General features: G+C 47.6%; 1 protein-coding gene across 1 annotated transcript; it reads right to left on the bottom strand.

The window, feature by feature from the left end:
- Positions 1–60: 60 nt before the first annotated feature.
- Positions 61–24557, bottom strand: ZDHHC5 (zinc finger DHHC-type palmitoyltransferase 5). Its single transcript, XM_039245105.1, has 12 exons — positions 24377–24557; positions 19841–21056; positions 12003–12124; positions 8414–8571; positions 7230–7402; positions 6972–7074; positions 6268–6359; positions 5438–5570; positions 4708–4831; positions 4158–4270; positions 2398–3257; positions 61–1408 (listed from the first exon to the last, which is right to left on the bottom strand). The coding sequence occupies exons 2-12, from the start codon at positions 19942–19944 to the stop codon at positions 1243–1245; spliced, it is 2148 nt and encodes a 715-aa protein (XP_039101036.1). The 5' UTR covers positions 19945–21056; positions 24377–24557; the 3' UTR covers positions 61–1242.
- Positions 24558–24601: the final 44 nt, after the last annotated feature.

Genomic DNA, 24601 nt, shown 5'->3' with positions numbered 1-24601 from the left:
AACTTCCCACCAGAGATCATTCGCCCTGCCTTAACCAGACAAAATAACACAAGTCAGGGGGAGCTGGTTAGATCAGGATTTCTTTTTATTCCTTGTTGGTTTAAAATGGCTAATCAGAATAAAAAATAAAAGGGCCTCTGTCTAGAGGCTGGGGTCTTCCCTATTTAGAGGTTAGAACCCAGGTACCCCCACTACCCAGCACCATACTGAGGTGGGCTGAGGGGTAACCCCCAAGGGACAATCGGAGGGGCCTAGGCCTGCCACTCCTTCTCTCTATCCCGTTTTTGGCATGTGATGAAAAATATTGCTTTTTGGATTCATCTCTCCTGGCCTTGGGTTTAAAAATAATGTTAACCACGTGAGTTGGGGGAAGGCTCTGAGGGGACTAAAAGAGCCCACCCTAATCCCTCTCCTCCAAGAAGGGGGGGGGATTATCCAATATTGTTTCTGGAGTTCAGCCAAGCTCTTTTCCTGATCTCCCCAACCACCACCAAAGTCCTGGGGCTCTGACCCCTTTCCTGGGGAAACTAAGTGCCAGTGAGCCTAGAAAACTAACTCTCCTCTCCAAGTCCTTCCCTCCTCTGACCAAGACCCCAGACTCGCCTCTCTCCGAGGTGTCTTTCTTGATCACTGTGCACCAACGGGGTGCCATTTCCTTAGCTGGTAACTGGGACGAGAGAGGGAACCACTGGAAAAGGAAGACTTCGATGGATGTCCCCACTTCTTTTCCTGCTGGTCTGAGGAATGGGAAGAGTAAGATACCCCTCCTCCTACATACCCTCCCTCATTTTCCCATCCCAGGATAGATATAGAATTTCTTTGATATTTATAATATATATATATGTATATATATATATATATATATATGTACACACACCTGGTAACGCAGAGAGGAAAAAAATAGAATCCGTAACAATAATAAAAAAAATTATTTCTGGTTTAAAAATGATCTGGTTCCCTCCAGGGCGAGCAATTGCACAAATGTCCACTGAGTCTGGTCCAGGGGTTAAGGAAGGGAAGGTCTTAAAAGGTGAAGGGGATTGCTACCCCAGTCTCAGGGCCCCGACTCTCCGACTCCCCAACCCCACTGCATTTTGTAAAACGCTCCTCATCTTCTTGGAATCGGTGGTTTAAAAAAATGTCCATGCAGGGGAGGGGAGCCCCTTGAGGAAAGGAAGGTGGCCACCTGGGGCCCTTTGGTGTAGGCGCAGAGGCATGGGGCGGAAGGGAGGTGCTGAAGGCTCACACGGAAATCTCATAGGTGGTACCACCCACCCCTGACACCTTCTTGACTCCGCCCCTTGTGGGGCTGCTGAGAGGAGGCTGGCCTGGGCCAGGGGAGGCGGAGCCTATACTCTTGGGCTGCCCATTGGATTTGCTGTAGGCGGTCTTGAGCTGTACTTCATCTCTAGGAAGGAAAAAAGATAGCTGTCGTCAGAACTGGGACACAAAACACAGAAAAGGGAGATTGTTTTAAAAGTTATGAGAACGGGGGCGCCTGGGTTAAGGGCCCGACTCAAATTTTTTTTAATTTATTTATTTTGAGGGGCGCCTGGGTGGCTCAGTCGGTTAAGTGTCCGACTTTGGCTCAGGTCATGATCACACGGTTCATGGGTTCAAGCCCCTCGTCGGGCTCTGTGCTGACAGCTCAGAGCCTGGAGCCTGTTTCAGATTCTCTATCTCCCTCTCTCTCTGACCCTCCCCTGTTAACGCTGTCTCTCTCTCTCAGAAATTTAAAAAAAAAATTTTTTTTTTAAATTTATTTTGATGGGGACTGCAGAGCTAGAGGGAGAGAAAAAATCCCAAGCAGCTCCACAACATTCTCAGTGCAGAGCGTGACATGGGCTCGAAACTACTAACCATGAGATCATGACCTGAGCTGAAACAGAGGCTTAACAGACTGAGCCATCCAGGGACCCCCTGACTCCTGATTGGCTCAGATCATGATCTCACGGTTCATGGGATCTAGGTCTGTGCTTAGGATTCTCTCTCCCACTTCCCTACTCAAGCTTTCTCTCTCTCTCTCTCTCTCTCAAAACAAACTTGAAAAACTGATGTGCTTTTACGACGTATATACTTTCTTACTCAAACATTCCCACCTGTTTTATTGCCCTGCTTAACACAAACCTAATGCCCTATCTCCCCTATTTATTCCTTCTCTCCAACAGCAGTTACCTTAAATACTCTCAGGCAAATAACCACATTTTGGGGAGACAGGATTAAAAAAAAGTATTACTCTTTAGGCTTTTAACAGGAATAGCTGGAGAGAGAGAGTGCAGTGAGTTATCTGCAAGCAGGCACCTGAGTACACTTGCACGCAAGTAAAGTCATGACACCTTATGTAGGACCCGAGGCTGATTTTAAATCCACTGAGGGTCAGGATGGACTCGTACTTACTTGGGGGTCAGTAACGGCTGCAAGGCTACTTCCTCTGCCTCGGAGACACCAGGTGGGGCTTTTTGGCTGCTGTAAGACATAGATCGGCCCAGGTATGGGGCAGTTGGGCCTGGTTCAGGGGACCCTAGTCCCCGGCCCCTTAGCCCATCTGGCTTGCCAAAACGGGGGGCAGCTGGGCGTCCCAGTGGAGTCTTGACCAAGGGTGATCTCTTTGAATCATCTGAGGAGGAGCTAGTACGAGGGGCATGGCCTGAGCCTGGTGTTGACTGAATGCCTGAGTCCCCCAAGCCTGGTTCTTCCTCGCGGCCTGCGAGTGGGGGTGACTGGCGTAGCAGCTTCTCTCGTTCCTGGAGGGAGGCCACAATATGGCGCGACAGATTGTCGTACCGGACTGGTGAGGGCTCTCGGTGCGATGGGCCGGTTGGCACCAAACGTGGGTGCCTCTCGGCTTCCCGTTGCTGGGCCAGCCGGGCGGACAGGAAGGGAGAGGTGTAGCCTAAAGGTGGGTCTGGCTCAGGCCCTGCCTGCACGGACTCGAAATCAGGGCTGTCTGAAGGAGTGAGCAGGCTGTCATAGGACAGGCTTCCGTTGCGTGTCTGGTTGGCCAGGCTCTTATAGGAGGTGGAGGTCGTGCCCTCTGAACGAATGGACTGCAGCTGGCCCAGCTCAAAGCCAGTGCCCTGGGCCGACTTGAGGCTGGAGGAGCGTGAGCCACTGGACAGTGGGTCGAAGTGAAAGCTCTTGCCAAAGGTGGGAGAACGGAAGCTCTCAGGCTCCAAGCTGGGCTCGGAGCGGTAGCTGGGATGGCGGCTGCTCTCTGCAATCGAGGTTGGCTCCTTCAAGCTGTCCCCACGACTCAACTGAGGGAGAAAATAAAGCGTGCTCTTAGTGCTCCTGCTCTTGTGACAGATCCGAGGCCTGAGAGCCCAAGCAGTCAAAAACAGTATTTGTCATGTGCCACCAGTATGCCTAGAACTTTTACACGCATCATCTTGTTCAACACCTAAAGCAAAACCTGTCAGTTGGAACAAGTATCTCATTTTAAGATGCAAAAAATGAGGGACACCTGGGTAGATCAGTTGGTTAAATGTCCGACTCAATTTAGGCTCAGGTTGCGATCCCAGGGTCATGGGATCAAGCTCCGGGTCAGGCTCAGCACTGAGGGTGGAGCCTGCCCAGAATTCCCTCTCCCTCTGCCCATCTCCCTGGCTTGCACATGCTCTCTAAAACAAATTACTTTATTTATAAATTATTGGGGCGCCTGGGTGGCTTAGTCGGTTGAGCGTCCGACTTTCGCTTAGGTCATGATCTCGCGGTTCGTGGGTTCGGGCCCCGCGTCGGGCTCTGTGCTGACTGCCAGCTCAGAGCCTGGAGCCTGTTTCAGAATCTGTCACTCCCTCTCTCTCCGACCCTCCCCTGCTCACGCTGTCTCTCTATCTCCTAGAAATAAATAAAAAATATTTAAAAAAAAATTATCTAAAATAAAACAATAAGTATATAAAATAAGATGCAAAAAAGGAGGCCTAGAGAGGTTAGGTAACTCGCCCACGACGGGTTCTGAACTCAGATACAATTCTGTAGTCAGTGCTTTTTGCTACATTGGCCCCCTCTTTGAAGGACACGCTGTCACGGAGATTCAATCCCATTAATGCCAACAATTAGTAAAATGTCTTTGGTTTCTTCCTTCCCTTCTCCAATATTCTTTTTCCCAGGACAGCTGACCTACATGCCAACCTTACTTCTTACAGAGTACTCAGTACCTTGGCGCTGGAGGAATGAGGCATCGCGGCTGATGTACTGCTGCTACTGTAGCCCGGCCGGTACTTGTACATGGTAGGTGTGGGAGGGCTCTCCTTGCCCAAGAGGCTGCTATCTGCAGGAAACAAGGCCCAGGGACACCACTTTACAAGCTGTTCTCTCAACTTGGCCAGAGCTCCTCAGAGTATAGACGGAGAACAAGGTAGGAACAGATATACCCGGCACCAGAAAAGTCCCAGGAACATGACCTTGCTGCAGTCGAGACTAAAGACTCCTACCGGCCCAGAACTCAAGAGTGAGAGAATGCACCGAACAGGTCTAGGATGTTCTCTGGTCTATCTGAAGGCTAGCAGGTCCCCTCAACAAAAGTCCAGATCACTGCTAATAGCCAAGTGGCTTCCCCTTTCTCCTGTCCCAGCTGTCCAAAGAAGTGGCTCAAGACCCACCTGGTGGGTATTCTCCACCACAACTGCAAGCATCACCTCCCAGCCCATGCCTGCCTATTTTCTCCACAGCACACAGTGACCTCCTCACTCCTGCCACTGCTCTTACCCTCATTAGTAGCCAGGCTGAGGTGTGTTCGTAGCCCCGTGTAACGGCTCAGGTCTGGCTTAGGAGGAGGTGGGGGTTCGGCATCAGCAGACTGGCTCTCTGTTATCTCCAAGCTTCCCTTAGACTAGATAAATGAGGGAAAATCAGATTTAGAGAACTGGGTGTAAAGACAGCTCCAAGTGTTAATTAAACTGGTATAAGAGGGGCTCTGGGGTGCCGGTTATGTATTTCTAATCTGGGACCAGAAGACAAGGGACAAGAGCCATTTTGTGGATGACAATGGATAAAGAAAAGTATTCAACAAGTGATGAATTCTGTCACTTATTTGTTCATTTCCACCAACTATTTGTTGAGCTTCTACCATCTGGAAGCTGCTATATTAAGTCTTATGAAGACATGGAAATGAATGGACTCAAATTCTACAGTCAGCAAACTTGCAATCTAATGGGAAAAAGAAGAAACCTACATAAATAATTTTTTTAAAGAATGTATTTTATTTATTGATTTAAGTAAACTCTGTACTCAGTGTGGGGCTCGAACTCCTCACCCCAACGTCAAGAGTCACATGGTCTACCAACTGAACCAGCCAGGTGCCCCAGTACTTAAGTAATTTTTAACAGATCAGAAAGTGACAAGTACTGTTAAGAGTAATGTCAACTAAAAGCAAGTTTCCGTCAATTTGCCAGGCAAGTCCCCCAAGTTACCTACTTTACTTCCCTCAATTCCTCACCTTGCTTCTCCTTAGCTCTCCCTGGATACCATTGTCCATGATCTTCACAGTTATCTGTCCATCTGACACTTCTGGTCGAAGGAAGGGAGGTCTGATAACAATCGTCTTCTCTTTCTTTGGTCTTCCCAAGTACCTGAATGTCAAGAGTGAGAGGGCTTTCAAATGAAAACTCATTCTAAAATATCTACTGGTTGCCTACCTTGTCTAAAGCATTTTTACAAATACAAGAACAGTCGGGGCGCCTGGGTGGCTCAGTCGGTTGAGCGTCCGACTTCGGCTCAGGTCATGATCTCACGGTTCGTGGATTCGAGCCCCGTGTCGGGCTCTGTGCTGACAGCTAGCTCAGAGCCTGGAGCCTGTTTCAGATTCTGTATCTCCCTCTCTCTCTGACCCTCCCCTGCTCACACTGTCTCTCTCACTCTCTCTCAGAAATAAAATAAAAAACATTTTAAAAATTAAAAAAAAAAAACAAAAAACAAATACAAGAAACAGTCTTACTCAGGCAGCGAAAAACTTAGCACTCAACTGATTTCTTAGATTCCAAGAAGAACTGCATCAAGACTAGGCCTCTAGGCAGATACCTAGATCAAGCCACTCCGGAGTGTATCTCATCCTGAACTCTCAAAGGACAGTAACCATAATACCTAAGGAATATCAACTAAATTCAGGAGGTCCACTAAAGGATGGCCTATCTCTCCCCTGCAGGCACCTTCCATTCTAAGAGAACCCTCCCTAAAGGGCAGTCTCCCTTCCAAGCTCCCCTATACTAGAACAGGCCCAAGGACAAGTTTTGACCAAGAATGAACACAAGACCAGAGGGGTAGGTGTACCTGGGTGCTGGGGAGCTGCAGAGCACACGGCTGACATTGTTACAGCAGCCATTGGTGAAGGGATTCACACCTCCTCGGAATTTACCCGTAACCTAGAAGGAGGAAAAAGGCCATATCAGACAATGGGACCTTGACCCCCAAAGGTCAAAACAAACAGCCAATTATTGTGCACCCACCATTTGGGAGATACAAAAATGAGTAAAACACAATCCTGCCATCAAGAAGGTTCTACCTGTAATGGCTAAGAGTAGGGACTACAGAATCAGGGTCTTCAGTTCAAATCCTAGCTCTACCTCATGGTAGCTACTTGACCCGAGACACCAGTGTTCTCATGTGAAATGGGGATACACAGATAATACACATACTATATCTAAGAGTAAGCAAATAAAGTCACTAGTATTACATGCATGGAGGTAAGTGTTTTCCTTTTAAGTAGCTCTAGAAGCTTTCTGAGCACTGGCCTAGGTCTATTACTGTTTCTATAAGCTGGAGCTCAAACTGTCCTGTATACAAGTGAGCCTTCTGCAAATGCTTATTAACTGAGAATGGCTGTGTGCTCATCCCTGCATGAGGAGAGTGGAAACTGAATAGCAGCAAGTGTCCATCAAGCGGCCATCTGTGGACGCACTCTGCTCCACTCCTGCCAGAGGGCTGAGACCCCTGCGTCCAGCTCTACAGTGATTTCCCAGCCCTTCTCCCCGTACCTGCTCATTGGTTGTGCGTCCCCTGGCCACCAGCACCACGTGAAATCCCGTGAGGCCAGCTACAGGGATGAAGAATAAGCCAGCCACACACATCACTGCCATTCTAAGTCCAAAGAATCAAGGAGAACAGCACAGCATGATCCCCCCATCCTCGGCCCCTACAACAGCCACGTGACCTTGGACCCACACCACCACAGCACTCAGCTTTCCTCCTCCTCCCCTGTCCCCAGCCCGAAACCCATAGGCCTTGAAGGATACGTGACAGCCGTGCGGACCCCTGAGAGTTCCTCCATGTGGTAGAGGACGTAAAGGAGGCCAAAGCCAAACACACCCATAATGTGTGCTGTCAGGGAAAGGAGGAAGAGGAAGAAATAGCGGTAGTTCCGGCGACCAATACAGTTGTTCACCCAGGGGCAGTGATGGTCAAATTCCTAAGGGCAAAAAGAGAAAGACTGAGAGGCATCCCTGCACCGTAGCCCTAAATCGCTTCTGTCAAGAACAGGAACAAATGTCAGAACTGAAGTTTTACTTTCAGTAATATGGGATCAAGTTCACCGTTCAGTTGCAAAATTAACAACAGACTTTATCTTGCTCTATCAATCTGTAAGGAAGACCTCCAGACTTTGACTTTGGTCAAAATCTATCCAATGTGACCAAAGAACACCGAAAGGGACAAATATCAGAGGCTTTGCAAAAACACTAAGAAAAGAGGCCTGGAAAAAGAATCTGGCAGACAACTGCTTCCAACTAGGTAAAAATTGATTGGGAAAAAAAAGGGTTAAAAATAAAAGACAAGGGATGCAGAAGGACAAGCAGGAAGAGAAATACAGCTGTAAAGTTTGAACGCAACAGACTGCATGATGTAGTGGGTACAAGAGGTAACACAAAGCCAGGACCAACAACCAAAAAGATGAGTCAAGGGGCCGAAGGCTAGGGCAATGAATCCTGGTGCTGGGAAAGCCCATTCCCATTCGGGGTACCTCCTGTACAGAAGAATAGTTATGCTCTACCTCTCACGTGTATATCTTTTTTTTTTTTTAAATGTTCATTTTTTGAGAGAGAGAGAGAGAGAGAGAACAAGTGGCGGAGTGGGAGAGAGAGAGAAACGGAATCTGAAGCAGGCTCCAGGCTCTGAGCTGTCAGCACAGAGCCCGACACCAGGCTCAAACTCAACCAACCACGAGATTATGACCTGAGCTGAAGTCAGACCCTTAACCGACTGAGCCACCCAGGCGCCCCCCACCCCGGTGTACACCATTGATAACACTTTTTTTTTTTTTTTTGGTAACACTTTTTGACAGAGCTCCCATACAGCCCAGATCATGAGCCAGGGCTGTATTTCATCCAAGGCCCCGAATCCTGAGAATTCAATTCTTATTCGATGGGTAGGAAGAAGGGAACTTAGAGTAGGCACCCAGGCCGACTCCACTCGGGGTTCTTACCTCCACACAATTGTCACAGACACTGCAGTGGGAGCAGCGGGGAGGACGGTAGAAACGGCAGGTGGCACACCATTTCATGCGCACCTGGATGCCCTTAATCTCCACCGTTTTGTAAAGGGGAGCCCGGAAGTCATCTTCCTTATCTTCATCCTCCTCCGCTGTAAGAGAGGAATAATCAATTAGAAAACAACAATGCCAGAACTGTAGTAGGCATGAGGCGTGCAGTGATATTTAAGTATGGCCTCCGCCTTCAAGGAATTCAGTCTGAGAGAGAACAGGAACTAGTAACTAAACACTGTGAGATCAGCTCTGTACCCAACGCCACAGGAACACACTGGGAAATGAGGTTCAGGAGAATATAACGCAGAGGTAACTCTGACATGGGTATGCTGACACTTGGTTTACAGATCACGATTATATTTTTAAGACAATAATTTACACATTAAAGCACATACATAATGAGTCTGCATAACAGTTCAATATCTACAAGTACGTGAGAACCACAGCAATCCAAGAGAGGAACTGACAGCAACCTTCTTTTCCACGCACAAACCCCTTCCCCAAAAGAGCTTCCCCTATTCTATTAATCTCCCATACATTTCAGTACTGTTTGCTGGCTCAAGCCATTCTTACCTGAACGCCTTTCAAATTTTCAACTATCAGAAACTCATGGTCCTACTTCAAAACTGAAAGGGCACTAAATGCCTTCTCAGCTGCAGTATACAATTTTTATTTTTTATTATTAATCTAGAAAAAATACACATGGGAAGGAAAAATTAAATAAATGAAGGAGTAGGGATTAAAAATCAAGTTTCCAACTTTTACTGACCTGGGGAAGTGTTTACAATATAGATAGGTGAACAAAATGCAAGATAAAGAACCGCACGAACAAAAAGATCCCGTTTTGAAAACAGACACAAAAACACACACACGCATTTGCTACAGATAAGTGGTATATATAAATGTTATATACATAAATCTTCAAGACACTGAAAGGAAATATAAATAGTTTTCTTTGGGCTGTGAAATTATAGGTGGCATACTTCTTTTTTATGCTTTCTACATAATAAATATTCACTGCTTATTAAAATATATATTTTTTTAAGTTTCCCTTTGGGGCTCCTGGGTGGCTCAGTCGGTTAAGCATCTGACTTTGCTCAGGTTCATGAGCTTGAGCCCCACATCAGGCTCTGTGCTGACAGCTCAGAGCCTGGAGCCTGCTTTGGATCCTGTGTCTCCCTCTCTCTGCCCCTCCCCTGTTTGCTGTCTCCCTCTCTCTAAAAAATAAACAAACCTTAAAAAACAAATAAATGAAAAATAAAACAAGTTTCCTTTTAAAGGAAAAAAATTAAAATGCTATTTATTTTGAAGTGTCTGATCTTTCCACACCCATCATCTACCAAAAACGAGCACTTCCTCTTCTTAAAACACTATATGATTCTCTACTTTTATATCTTAGCACACAGTACAGAATATGTATTCATATAAACGTCTTCCCTATCTCTCCTTCTAGACTGAGCTATTTGAAAGCCAAGAGCCTTTAAAAAAAATCATCCCAAATGACCAGAATAATGCCTTCCATATTAGATCAATAAATATTTAATATATGAACATTAAAGGCTCATTAAAACAGCCCCCTTTGGCTTTAGGGACTCCAAGTTCCTTCAGTTCAACTTATCTTTGAGACAGGAGTCACAAAAAAAGCACAGGGACACAGGCTTTGTGAGCACAATGATCTCAGGAAAACCTCCTTTCTCATTTTTTTTACAAATAGTTTATTGTCAAATTGGTTTCCATATAACACCCAGTGCTCATCCCCACAAGTGCCCTCCTCCATGCCAATCTCCCTCTTTTCTCATTCTTAAAAGATAACTTCACGTTTAAGAGAAAACTGGTTATCGGCAACAGCCCTTATCAACTTCTAACTCTGACGATGGTTCCTGACTCTCAAAACAGCCTGCTGCTTCTGTGAGCATAACCCTTCCGACACGCACAAGAAAGCCATCCTCGCTCTGGAAGTCATTCTTGTACCATCTCCCTCTCCTCTCTGTTCCGTCTCCTCATGCTACCAGAGTGCTTCCATCTTCTCTATCACACAAAAAAGACAAAAACCAAAAACTTTCTCTCCCTCTCTCATAGACATCCATCTTCTCTAACTTCTTGAAAGAGCAATCCTAACACTCATGGACTCTGCTTCCTCATTGCCTATTCACTACCTTCCAAGCCATGGCAGTCTTGGTTATTTACCTGTACTTTTCCCACATACATACCTAAACATACAACTATTCTTGTCAAGATCACAAATTCCAATGGGCAATTCTGAGTTTTTCGTACTATTAAATTGCTGATACTGCCAACCATCATCAACTTCATGAACCTTCCTTATCTGTTCCCACTCTGTGCAGTTTCTTCTCCTATTAACCTTTCTTGCTCAATCCCTCCTCCATGACTCCTCCTCCTCCTCTGCTCATTATTTAAATGTCAATGCTGGTCAGATCTGACCTTGGTTCTTTCCTCATCTTGTTCTATTTTCTCTAGACAGTCTTACTCCTGTTGCTTCAAACACCACATGGCTGAAGCCTGTGAGACCAAGGTCTCTAACAACTGCCAGATAGCTAACTATACCTGAATGGCCGGTAACTATCTCAAGTTCAACATGTCTACTGGGCTGTCCTCCCTCCAAACCTGTTCAACATTCCTATATAATTCATACCTTGTTTTATAAAAATCAGCATCCAACTTTCTCCCAAGTTAGGAACCTTGGGACGGCCCTAGACAATTCCTTCATTCTCTTACTCTTCCCCAGTAGCAAATGGTCATGCAGGATTCTGTTGAGTCTACTGAAAAAAATCTATAAATCCAAAAAGCCTCAAATTCAAGTTCTCATCTGGTTTACAATATTGCGATCACCTCCCAAAAGGTATCTGTACACTCTTACAAGAATTATTTTTGTAAAGCAAAATCTGATCCCATGATTCCTCCAGTTGAAGACCTCTTGCTGTCCAAAGGAAGAAATAGCACCCATTTACTTTAGCATACAAAGTCTTCCACCACTTGGCCCTTGGTTTACCTCCTACACCGTCTGGCCCCACAATGCACTCTGTCTTCCACCCCACTAAGTATGGCATTCGTGGCTCCTGCTGCTTCCTCGGCCAAGAACACCCTTTCCTGCCATCCTCTGCTTCAAGTCTCTCCCGCCTCCTCCTTGCAGCATTTCCCCAATTTATCTGGGAAGCTCTAAGTGCTCCCTTTCCTGGGCTCTCCCAGAACCCTGCTCATGCCCCTAGCACAGTTTATGCCACACTGTTATAACCGTCTAGTGCACTGTAGATTGTTATTATGCCTATGGATAATGCCTGGCACGCATGCCTGAAATGAATTTCTGATGAATGAATAACTGAAAATCCAAGAGTTGACTCAAAGTGCAGCACATGACTAGAAGTGAGAACATCTATTCCAGAATAGCCCCAGCCCGCTTTACGTCCTTAGACTATAGAAGTACCCCAAACCCCTAGGAATCCTGAGGCCCAGGACCAAATGTGTATGTCCAAAAATCACTAATTTCCAAGAGAGGAGAGGGAGATCTTACCTCGAGGGAAAATCCCTGGGTCCATGAAGGTGGCCATGCTGAAGTTGGCCAGCACAAAGAGAAAAACAATGGCATTGTAGATGGGCACTGCAGGTGACACGTAGAGGCTGAGTCCTGGACAGCTGCACAGATAATGAAGAGAATGAGGAGCCGCTCCACTGCTCTGAGCACTGACCATACAGCCTCCCCACTGAGAAACCTTGCGTGCGCCACCTCTGCCGTCTCAAATTCTCTTTCTCCTTCTCAACAAGTGCGTCTAGTTTCCAACAGAAATCCTCATTTTAGATCAAGGTACGAGACTCAGAATCTCTCCCGCTATGCTATAACCCCTTGTACTGAGGTCTGTGTTCTTCCCTGGCAGATCTTTCCAAGTTCTAGAATCTGTCCTTAACCTCCCTTAAACCAGGCACAAGAGCTGGGGCTGAGTATGTAACTGACACCAGGCACGCTCCCTTCTCTTGAGCAGCCTCAGGCTGCTGGATCTCAGCCATGCCCCACTGACCTGCACATTGGCACAAAGCACGGGATACCACCTGTCTCTCTGGCTCCCCTTCCCTCTTCCCAGCTGGCTCTGAACCACTCTCAACTGCCTAAAATGTCTTCCCTGCATCTGATATTCCTGAGAGTTTTATTCAACTAAAAGCTAGTTCTCAAGGGACGCAGGGGGACCACACACAGATAAGGAGAGCTATCAAGACACAACTAGACCCTTTGAGGCCTATAAATGAAGTAGAAGAGTGGAGTGGAGGGCGGCGGGGAGAAAAAAAGGAGGTATCAGACTAAATCAGCCCTACATCCTATGGGAAATAGAAACTAGCTGAACATATCCAATATTCCAAGGGTCCAAATTAAGAGATATGCTTGAGGTAACTTTTCTTTGACAGATGAAAAAAAGAAAAGGGTGCCCTAGTCCAGGATTACACGCAGTTTCTGCGAGGACAGGAGTCTAAATAGAAACGCTGTGAGAGCTCTTCCTTTCTCTGGGAGCTGGAAGTTTCAGAAGATCTGATGTGCTGGGTGCTTGGTCAGTACTATCAAATGCCCTCTCTCCTATCTCAGCTCAGGAGGAACTTCCCCTTACAAGACAGTGGCTAAGTACTCTAATCTGCTTTGTGGCTGAGAACTTAATCTCCAGAATGAGGACAGCATCTGTCCTTGTCCCCTTTATCTAGACCAGCCAGAAGGAAAGGGAGAGTTCATCGAAAGAAAGGAAGAAGGGGCCAGGAGAACAAGCCAGCAAACGCGTTGGGAGACTAATCCACAGCAGCCTGGGACTCCACTGACAGAGGAGATCTATCTCCATCAAATCAAAATGCACAGCCCTGAACAAATCAGGACAATTTGCAGGAACTGAGCTCCTTAATCAGATATAAACTAACAGTAAGAGACAAAACTGATGGTCACAAAGCATCTCGCAAATGTTTACCACCTCCATCTATTTATTCAAATACCATTTAGCCATTCATTAAAACCAAAAAAAATTTAAGTCAATATTTATTGTGTGCCAGGCTTTTTAGATAGTAAACATCAATTAACTCTGCTTCTCTTGGCGAGGCAGCACAAAACTGGGAAACCAAATAACGAAGCAAGGTGCAGGCACTGACTTCAAGGGAAAACAGACCCTCGGTCACAGCTCTCGTTTTACTGCATCCACATCTCCCGTGGAAGCCTCGTCCTGTGGCAGTTCTCTGGCTCAGGAAAGATGTCCCCATACTCTGGCGGGGCGGTGGGGGGGGGGGGTTGGGTTGAATACAAGCAAGAAGAGGCCTTACACAGCCACACCCAAAGCCTGACCTCCTAGGCTCCTTAGGAGGGAGGGAGAGAAACTGAAAACCAGTCATCCAGGTCAGAGCCCCTCCCTAGCACTTAGCTGTCGCTTCGATTTCCGCCAGGGGAAGAGGAGAAGGAGTGACTCACTGGACTCCTACAGCCTGGGAAGATAATTAGAAGGGAAAAAAGAGATTAAATCCTCAGAACACTGAGGGGCCCATGATTTAAAAGTCTCATTCCTAGAATGGACGACTGTAGCTCCTGTGGCCTCTTGAGCCTCTGACAAACTGCAGGTTCCTCCAATCGCTGAGGGAAACTAAGGTGAAGGAGGGTGAGCTGCCAGCCCCTCGCGAGGCCTAGGCGGCAGTCTTTCTGACCCCGTTCCTTCTTTAGCTTCTCCTGTTCCAAATGAAGAAAATCACCCACTTTCTTAGCTGTGGTGCCAACCACCACCCCTGGCTAATGAACATCACCCCTGCAACCTTCTTTTTTGTCCCCCAAAGACTTTACTTTTGAGAGTAATCTCTATACCCAATGTGGGGCTCAAACGCACAGTCCCAAGATCAAGGGTCGCATGCTTGAGCGCGCCAGGAGCCCCACTCCAGCAACTTGGTAACAGCTGAGCCGTGTAACCCCAGAATCCAGCTCTAATATCTGCTGCCAAAATAAAGCCTACCTGCACAGAAGCAGCATCTAGAAATGATGCAGGTAAGTCAACTTCACAGGCGGCACCTGCCCCTAAATTGAAACCAAGGACCAGTGCTCCCAACCTTCACACTCTAGCTGAGGGAACAGCCTGCCAAGGAGAGGCGTGAAGGAACAGATCTGTTCCTGCCACATCCCATACTCTGCTTGGCTCAGGGAGAGGCCTGCCGTTGCTATAGTACTTTGCCAGATTCCTAGGTGACCACTCCAAGTGGCCTGTCTGAATCTGTTGCCTTTGATGAAAGGAGACGGGGCCTGAGCTGTCAGGGCTGGTCCTCGGCCTATGGCAGTAATCATAGAGCTCCAAAGCCTAGGGAGTGGCCATAGCCCCGAAGGCTGGCTGACTCACCGATGAGACTCCCAGACCTACACCAACCCAGGAAGAACAGGTTCTTCTGCCCACCCATCCAGCACTCCTGTTTTCAGGGAGAGCGGGTTTCATTATCCATACTCCCAGGGCACCTGGCTGACTCAGATGGAAAAGCATGAAACTCTTGAGCTCAGGGTCGTGAGTTCAAGTCCCACTCTGGGCACAGAGATTACTTTTAAAAAATAAATGAAACTTTAAAAAAAAAAAACAAACCACACTCTGAAAGTCTGTTTCCAAGCCCTATTATTAAAAATGGTTAAGCTTCTGGTTAGGAAAAGGAGTCAAGGAGCTTTGGATCTTAATCCTATCTCAATCAATACTTTGCTATGTAGCCTGAGGTAATCTACGGCAAACTCCAATCGTGTTACTTTGGCTACATAATACAGATATGAGAATGAAGGAGCCGATGATATCTGAAAAGATCCTGGAATTCTTTTTAAACCAGCTGGTTTAGTACTGAGCATTCACTGGCTACAAGGCACCCCACACACACCAAAAAACGCCCACATTATTCACTAACAACATCATCACTAATTATCATTCCAGCTCCACCTTCATCCTTAATTCCACTGCCCCTATGTGAGGTCCTAGAAATTCAAGAACACTTAAAACAGAGGCGCTAAGCTCATGAAGAATAGTCTATGCATTCCACCAATGCCTAGCACATAGTTTGAGTCTGTGGCTCGTGTTCCTTATTGATGAGGCAAGGCTGGAATGAATATCCCACTCCCTATCTCTGGGGATCCTCAAGATTCCAGGAGAAAACAATTTCTCCCCTTCTAGGTGGGTAAGTTCTCTTAAAACACTCAATCTGTCTTGTCTTACACACTTTTCAAGCAGCTGAGTGCAAGATGTAGGACTTGGGCACTTATTCCTGGATGCGAAACAACGTGGGAAGTAAAAGGAACATCCACTGCTCAATTAATGCCCTAAATCACGAGGCTACTCCCACTCAAATCAGGTGGTAGCACCTCTCTGCAGTAAAGAAAAAAAGGACCAGAGGCAGAGGCACTGAGGTTACCCAACTCCGCGGGTAAAGGAGTTGGGAGAGGCTAGAGGCAGAAGGTGAACAGGAGAAAGCGCTCTCATGGACAGGACACTGGAAGGACCAGCACAGCCTTCTGGACAACCCTGACAACCCCGACTTTTTTCCCTCCCACAGAGGACCACCTGCGGCAGAGATCTCAGCCCTCTGCTCTCCCTACCAACTTGAGAAGCAGACCCACAGAGAGGCGAGCTGACTTCACTCACAGCTCAAGGAGATTTTAGGAGAGGGAATTCAGTGATCTACTTCAAATGTTATGCCAGGAGCCCTAAGAAAGATTCAGGGACCCCCAAAAGAGGCAAAAAGGAGACACCACGTGGCTGGGCCGCTCCACCCCACCCCCCAAGAAGCAGAGCAGCCCTCCTCTCATGTCTTACACACTGGGCTTCCGCGTAAGATCGAACTGGATAAAGGGTCATGGAGCTTACATAAACCCCTCAAGGTCAATTTCATTATACAAAGAATAGCTCCGCAAAGGTTAACAGACTTTACCAAAAAGTCTCCTGACCCCCATACAGTGCTGATTCCTCTTACCTAGCACTGCCAGCCGCCCTTGTCAATCACAAAAGGGGACTTTAAGATAGATGAGGATCCAGACCCGTTACCTTAAACGCAGTGTGGAGAACCTAGCTGGGAGGAGGAGCGTTCCTTCCGCAGACACGCTCCTTCCCAGACAGCGAAAAGGGGTAAGAATGAAAACAGAATTCTCGGCAACTCTCCCGCTCAGTTTTGGTATGGGACAAATTCAGCGAATGGGAAGGAAGGGCTGGGGTTCTGGAGGGAAAGCTTCAACTGTTCTACTCAAGCTTTTCCAGGGCACAAGGTCACCCTCTGATGACCAAGCCCAGCCGATAATTTCTGCTCACAGCTTTCCCTACCTGGCAGAGAAAGACTGAGGGTAAATTGTTCCTAATGAGTGGAAGGCTACATGCCTGCACTAATTACATGAGCCGGCTGAGAGGGACTCTACCTCCCACTCCAGGTCCCCTAGGCCCCAAAGTCATTCCCTCTTGGGACTCGGACTGATGAAAGAACAGACAGTTACAGGCCTAGGGAAGAGGACAGGAGGATGACAGAACAGTTACAGATTTAGGGGCCCAAACAGGAGCTGGTTCAAAGAGAGCCTTTCTCTGGGGCACCTGGCTGGACAGTCGGTAGAGCGTGTGACTCTTGATACCGGGGTTGTGAGCTCGAGCCCCACGTTAGATGTAGAGACTATTTAAAAATAAAAATTTTTAAAACAAAAACCAAGAGGGCCTTCCTCTTGTCTCTCTATCTGAAACCAGAAATTCTTTTTTAGGTTGTATACAGTTTTAAACAGGGAGGCTCTCCATGGAATTGAACCTCAAAAGGGACAGAATCCGTGGCAGAACCGTTGTTGAGAACAGTAGCAGCTCAGCCTAGATCTCTACCTACACAGGAGCCGCTCCGGTCATATGGAAAGGAAAAGACGAGAATTTCACAGATACCCAGAGTGAGGTGATAAAGAGAAACAGGGTGTCTCCGGGAGGAGGAAATGAGCCCAGAAGCTGGTCCTGAGGCAACTGCCCGGGGACACTCCAGCTGTGACAAGGCTCCTCTTCAAACTCTGGATTGGAGGCAGCAATTGCAAAGTCCATACTGTCTAAAATCCCTTTTCCTGGGGCCGAGACACCAGGAAATTAGGAGGGCCCCTACCTTTCAGGCACGAGGGAATGAGAAAGTAGGTTAAATAGCTTCAACTATCAGTTGAGAAAATGCCGACATCAGGACAACTCTTTGTGGTGAAACTGGTAGAACCAGCCAAGCACTTCAATGGCTCCAGATTAGCAAAATAAGAACAGGGCTTCTGCTTGCCTTCTCGGCCGAGGTGAAAGAGAGAAACCACTAGGTCAGTCCCCTGAATTTCCTAGCTTCCCAAAGCCTCCGCCTCTGGAAGGAAAACGGGCCCTCCCCAGTCAAGCAGGCCTACGGGGGTCAACCGGGTCTTGGAACCCATCCCTCCTGACACAGCTCTGCAACTGCCACAAGGATATACACATCCTCCGGTTAAAATGCTGAGTCCAGGGGCGCCTGGCTGGCTCAGTCAGTAGAGCATGTGGCTCTTGATCTTAAGGCTGTGAGTTCGAGTCCCACATTAGAGGTAGAAATTATGTCAAAATTTTAAAATCTTTTAAGAAAAAAAAATGCTGATTCTACCGGCTGGCCATAATAGCAGAAACCAAAACAAGTCAGACTGAAGAGTCACACCTCCTTCCTGACAGTCAGTGCACGAAGAAGGCTAGAACACTGGGGGAGACTGGGTGGCTCAGCAGGTTAAGCAGCTGACTCTTGGTCTTGGCTCAGGTCATGATCCCACTGCCCAGGAGATCAAGCCCCACATCGGGCTCTGTGCTGACAGTGTGGAGCCTGCTTGAGATTTTTTTCTCCCTCTCTTTCTGCTCCCTCCTGGCTCACACATTCTCTAAATAAATAAACAAACAAAAAAAAGGATAGAGCACTGAACATGTTGAATTTATTAAGCAAAAGAGACAAACTATGAGGAAAAGTCAGAGAAGAGTAGGGCTGCTTTTGACCCCTGAGGGACTCAAAAGGCATGCTCGGGCTAGGGAGCTGGGGGCTCAAGAATCCTCTGCCCCCCAGAGGAACAGGTGAAAGTTGGAAGATGCTCATACCTCAGATAAGAGATTCATTTTTTTTTCCTGTTTAAGACTACACAGAAAACATCACTGCTTTACTGACTCTACTGGCCAAGCCACACGAACCTTTTAGAATTCCTTTTGGCATCTGAAGCTCAACTTGGTGCAGGAGGTGGGAGGGTGGGGGTCTACTTCCCCTCCTCAGATTTAGTAGCTGTTCTAGGTTTCTCAGCATAACAGTAACTGCTCCCCTCTTCCCACCCCACCAGCAATTCCTGCTTCCTTCATCCTTTAATGAGTCCAACGGTCTTTATTCCCTATCCCTTCGATCCATTTCCTTCCTCTTTCCAGCAACCTTACGTTGCTCTGAACACCACCTCACAATTAGGGCTGAGCCTTAATCACGGCAAAGTGAACTCCCCAGAAAATCTAGCACGCTCTGATTGTTCCAAGAGCTACAACTACAACACTAACTCAGTGACTCAACAGTTTAAGGCTCGTAAGCCTGATACATGTTAATTTATAAACAGGTAACAGCAAAGAGGCTGGCCAGGTGGTCAACGGCTACAATACAGGAAGAGGGGCGAGAAGTCAGTCTCCTCCAGTGACCAGCAGATGAACAAAGTCTGAATACCCGAAGCAGGAAACCTTTCAACGCCACCCACTCTTCCTAATAGGACCAGTGAATGCAAGAATTACTGCCACCTCTTCAGCAGGAAGGGATGTAAAGGCAGCCCGCCAGGGCTCTTCCTAAATAAAACCTGCCCTTTCCCAGTGGCCTTCACTTCTCCAGGCGAAGGCTCTTAAGAGTACAGAGGAAACCATCTGAGTAGCACAAAAAGCCCAGCTGTCTCATTGGTATATCTTCTAAATCAATCCCAGAGTTCTCCAGTATGCTCAGCTCCGGAGAGCCTGGGGAAAAGCCATTACTGTGTGAAAAACCTCTCATCTAGTCTGCTCTTTCTCGCACAGAACTGATTGCTTAAGCTGCTTCAAGCCTCTCTGGTGGCTTCCTCCTACTTCCTTCCCAGTTCACGATCATCTCGTGATGGAGCTGGATAGGAAAATGCAAAGACATCTGTGATTCCAAAGGAAGGGAGGCAGTGGAAGGTAGAGAATTCAGGAGAGCATAATTTTATAGCGAGGCTGAGAGGGTAGGCTTTCTCGCACCCGTCTCCCTGTGTCTCTGAGGTTTGCTTTCACCTCCATCAGACATCAGACATTCCCCAGGCACCTAGCAAGTAACAGGCAAAACTCAAGAGAAACCCCCTCCCCCCGCCTCACCTCCCACAGAGTGCCCCCCAGATACCACCACTGGGGGAGAACTCACGTAAAGGCAAAGAAGAGGGTCGTAGCTCCCACTAGGAAGACGGCGGCTGCGGAGACCGGAACATACTTGCTGGGCTTGAATCTCTTTCCAGACTCTGCGGGCATGTTGGAGCTCTGATGGGAGGTCTGCCCTGCCGCATAGCCCAGGCCCACACAGCGGCAGAACAGACAAGAAAACGGGATGAGGGAACCAACGGATGACCAGAGTGCGGAAGGAAACCAGGGGAAACCAAAACTGTCAAGTTCTCACCCTTCCCCCTCCCAAATAAAACCAAAGGTCAAAAGATCGCAAATGAAGGACAGCACATGGGAGGGGGAAAGGTGATTCTAAATGACGAATAACCACCGCCCCAGAACAAGGCAGAAGGAGAGATTAGGAAACACAACTTGTACAGTTTAGAAAGTGGGGACAAACAGTGGGCTGTACACATGCAAATGGCTGTGGGTGGAGGACAGGGGCCGCCAGACAGATGGAGGGACAGCTCATGGATGGAGGCAGTCCTTCCGCAGGCAAGGAGGGGAGGCTGTCAGGCGGGGCAGAACACCTCAGGCAAGGACAGTCTTCTGAGGAGACGCTATAGCACCTCCAGGGCTGCCACGCTCCACAAGACGTGAGCGGCACCTCAGAGAGGCGCGCCCCGTGTTTCTCTTTTAATCCAAAAGGGAACCAGAAGCCCCTTCCAGTTTTGAAGAGAAGCTGTTTGCACGGTGGTCCTCGGCCCTTTGAGGCAGTTTTCTCAATGCCACCACTCCCACACCTTGACTTCAAGGTTTCTAGTCCAGCAACGGTGGTTTAATTTTATTTCTTTTCTCTTGATGGCCAATGCTGGGTACCAGCTGTTACCAGGTCGAGTTGTAAATCCTTTCCTTCGAACGGGGAGGGAAAACAGAGAGAGAGAGAGAGAACACGAACTGGCCTGTCTTCAGTCTCTTCTTGTCATTCCCAAGCCCCCTAAGGGCTCCGTTTCCTATCGAGTTCGTGCAAAACTAAGGAGAAATGTAAAATCCCTGAAGCCATGTTCTTCCCAATAAGCAAAATAAGATGAAGAAATCGATTCCACTCAATGGTAGTGTTAAAAAAAAAAAAAAAGGGTACAGTGGATGATGAAGCCAAAGTTCCAAAGAAGTCCCTGTTTCCAGGTTAGTCAATGTCTGATCTTTCTTCTTCAGTCTTGGGCTTTCTAGATGCGGAATTCAACTGGGTCACAGCGCCTCACCTGGAAAAAAATAAATACCTTTATCAGATAAATTCTTTCAGGGAGTTTCTTGAAAACATCAAGGCTAACCCCCACAGGCTACTCTGTTTAAAAAGTGCCTTTTATGGCATACACTTTACCTACGTGCATGTGGGAAAGGACTCTGAACTAAGAGAACAATGGATTCAGAATCTTTACCTCTTCTAAGTGCTGTTCATACTGGAAAGAGAAGAACATGGCTCCACTGGCCTAAGGTCATCAAAGAACTAGCTCTTATAAGGGGGGCGTCCCACCTGACACAAATGGGCAGAACAAATATTAAGAATATCAAAATCTAAAGACATACAAGGGCACAGCAGTGAAGGGCAGTCCTAGAAAAGGGACTTCTCTTTGGAAAAAGAGAGTATTTATTGCAACAGCGAAGAAAGAAGAAAGTAACCTCAAAATGAGGACAGTATGTCTCATTTCCTTTCTGTGTATGTCTCTTGTCTCTTGTCTCCTTATGCTTTTTAGTTATAACCCTGAAAAGGCAGCCTCTGAGTTTTGGTCTGCTGGAATAACCCATGAAAGGACCTGGGTGAAAAAATGTCCTTGAACCGAGAGGTGAGCTGCTCTCTATGAGAAACTGAGTCAACCACAGGGACTGGTCCTTTTCTTGCCAGTTCAACAACCTATTCCTACACTAGCCTATCAGCAGCTCAACTGTGCCCCACATTCCCCATATGATTAAGAGTAACAATTATTTCTGTTGACGCCAGTGCCCAAATAACACCAGCACTTTGGATTTTATAGGATGTTTTTCATCTAGTGATCTCAAAGCACTTAACTCACATTATCTGGTGACACAGTCCCTTACCCCACTCCATAAAATTGAAGGCTAGAGAATGCCTGAGGCCATTCTACTTAATCACTCGACCAGTCAGGTTAAGAACCAGAGTTCACACGCCCCTTTGCCAATATAAAGCCTTTCTATCACTTTCTCATCCACTACACTATTTGCCCAGTGATTACATCTTGGAATCTGCAGATCAAAAATTTTACTTAAGTTAGAATTTAAAAATAAAAGTTTAGGGGTGCCTGGGTGGCTTAGCTGGTTGAGTGTCTGACTCATGAGCTCAGCTCAGGTCGTCATCTCGAGGTACTGAGTTAAAGCCTATGTGGAGTCTACAAGGAAAGGAAAGGGAAAGGGAAGGGGAAGGGGAAGGAGAAAGGGAAGGGGAAGGGAAGGGAAGGAAAGGGAAGGAAAGAAAATGTAAAAATAAAGGTTTATTTTGACCAAAGAGGCCTGGTATTTAATACCAAAGGCAGAGATTCAAATGTCAGAAGATTCAGATGGCGAAATACAAATGGGCCCAAAATTTATCACTTCCTCTCTTACCTGTGGTATGGAAGGCAAAGGCACCTTCCTTCAAGATGCACTGTCTCTCTCCTTAAAACAGTTTTAGAGGGTCAAACAGCAATATTAGAATACACTGAACACTTAGATACTAAAAAAAATTGTTAAAGGACTAAAAGCGATAAATCCCTTTTAGCTCCTGATTTTATGACTAACACTGAATTTCTATAGGAATGAAACCCCAACCATCTCAATTTAGGCCTAAATAGCCTTGCGAACACTGAGAAGCAAATTCTTGGGTCTGTGGACAGTACTATTAAACTTGCCCCTCAAAAGCCCAGAGATTTAAAGAAGATGGAAGGCTGCCCTGCTTTAACTTTACCTAGGGGAAGTAACAGCACTTAGACACCTTATTTTATTTCAGATTATATTTTCTGACAGGAAAAAAGTCACACGGGCTCGTATTGCCACAGCAATACAGGGTCATAAAAGGCTATGCAATTTGGGGAGTACTAGAATGGGAAACAAAAGAGATCAACATCTGAAATCTTTAGGGCATATACGCTGGAAGGGAGAAGACAAAAACTGAACAACGTATTGGGTATAATAAAGACACACCAAGTCTTAGCAGAAGAATGTGCTGTGGCAAGAGGGATGAGGCTGCGGTGTGAGTGGTTCATCAGGGCCAGCAGTCTGGATCCCTACCAGCATGAGAGAGGTGTACAAGAATGTATATGACACATTCAGGCACAGAGTAATCTATGGAATGGCAATATGCATATGTAAAACACACTATCGAATGTACGGTATAAAGGCTTAAAACAAGGAGGTGCCTCCTTAAAGGGGTGAATGGGTATGGGCAGTTCTACCATAACTCAGGTGTTATTTGTTGAAATAAGGTAGTGTGACAGAGCTATATAGTAAATCCTAACACCGCGCAACCAAGGTATCATGGAATGATAATCCACATGTCAAGATATTGGCTGGAGTCACCCATAAGTTGAATGCCCGTGTTACTACATATGGAGGTAGCCAAGTACATGGCAATACAATTCCTGTAAGCATTAGGTGGATTTTAAAAAATGGGTGATGATGAGCATTCTGAAGAGATTTGATACAGCACAGAGGGATACTGGGACAAAACGACAGGGATGCTAATGTAAGATCAACCTAGACAAAATGGTACTAACCAGGAAGTGAAAAATCCAACGCAAAAAGAAGGACGAGGATATAACACATATCCGATCCTACACCTCCCCCCATAACTTTTAAATCACTTTCTTACTTCTCATTAAAGTGTTTTCATTTGGCCAAGTGGGTAAAACACTTTCCACCTCTTTGTCCCACAAAGAGAGTCCTATAGGTAAAATATTGGCCAACACATTCGAGCTCCACTAGCAAAAAGTACAAAGTACTAAAAGCACGGAACAGCCGGCTGCTGGGGGTAGGGGGAGAAAGCGGACGGATGCGAGAGAACAGGTAACAGGATGAGGCTTGAGCCAAAGGAAGTATCAGCAGAGGAGGGCAAGGGACCTGAAATGCAGGGAAGTAAAAGGGGAACAGCACCCAGTCGCCACCCCGGGGCTGGGAAGAGAGAATCACCATACGGGGTAGAGCTGGCTGAGACCGAGAAGACGGAATCCGCGGCGGCAGGGCCCACCGAGGCTGCGGGAGACGGCGGAGCCCGGGGGGCGCAGGGCCGGGGGCGGAAGGGGCGGCGGCCGGGCGCCAGGCACCCAGGGACCGGGGTCCCGAGCCAGGACTTGGCGGCCGGGCACTAACCCGTTCAGAGCCCCGGCGGCCGCCGATCCCCGGCCTCTACTCGTCGTGCGTTTCCGGGGCCCACGGGTCCCGCCGCAGTTGGATGACCCGGCCCGGAGCAGGAATGGGGCCTCAAACCACCTCCCCCCCTTCGCGGTCCCCCTTCCCTAGAGGTCACTCTCCCCTCCCACCTCACTGGCCCGGCACTTCCGGTTCCGCAGGGGCCGGTGTCCCCGGTACTCACCCCCGGCGCGGTTCCCGTCACAGCCGCCGTCGTTGTCGCCGCCGCCTCCCGGCAGTGCCGTCCGGCCTCTAAGAGGCCGCGCGCGGCCCCCGCACGCTCCACGCCCGCCCTGCTACGCGCGCTCCCGCCCGGCGACGCTCGTCTTCGAGCCGGCGCGCGGCCGTTGCCCTCAGTGCCGGGTCTCAAGCCCTCCCACCGTTCCCATTGGCTCCCCGTCCCGGGCGC

This window comes from Hyaena hyaena, unplaced genomic scaffold (assembly GCF_003009895.1).
Source record: "Hyaena hyaena isolate Hyena2069 unplaced genomic scaffold, ASM300989v1 scaffold_252, whole genome shotgun sequence".
Lineage (NCBI taxonomy): Eukaryota > Metazoa > Chordata > Mammalia > Carnivora > Hyaenidae > Hyaena > Hyaena hyaena.
The sequence above is the reverse complement of the archived record's forward strand: the minus strand, read 5'-3'. Positions and strand labels throughout refer to the sequence as shown.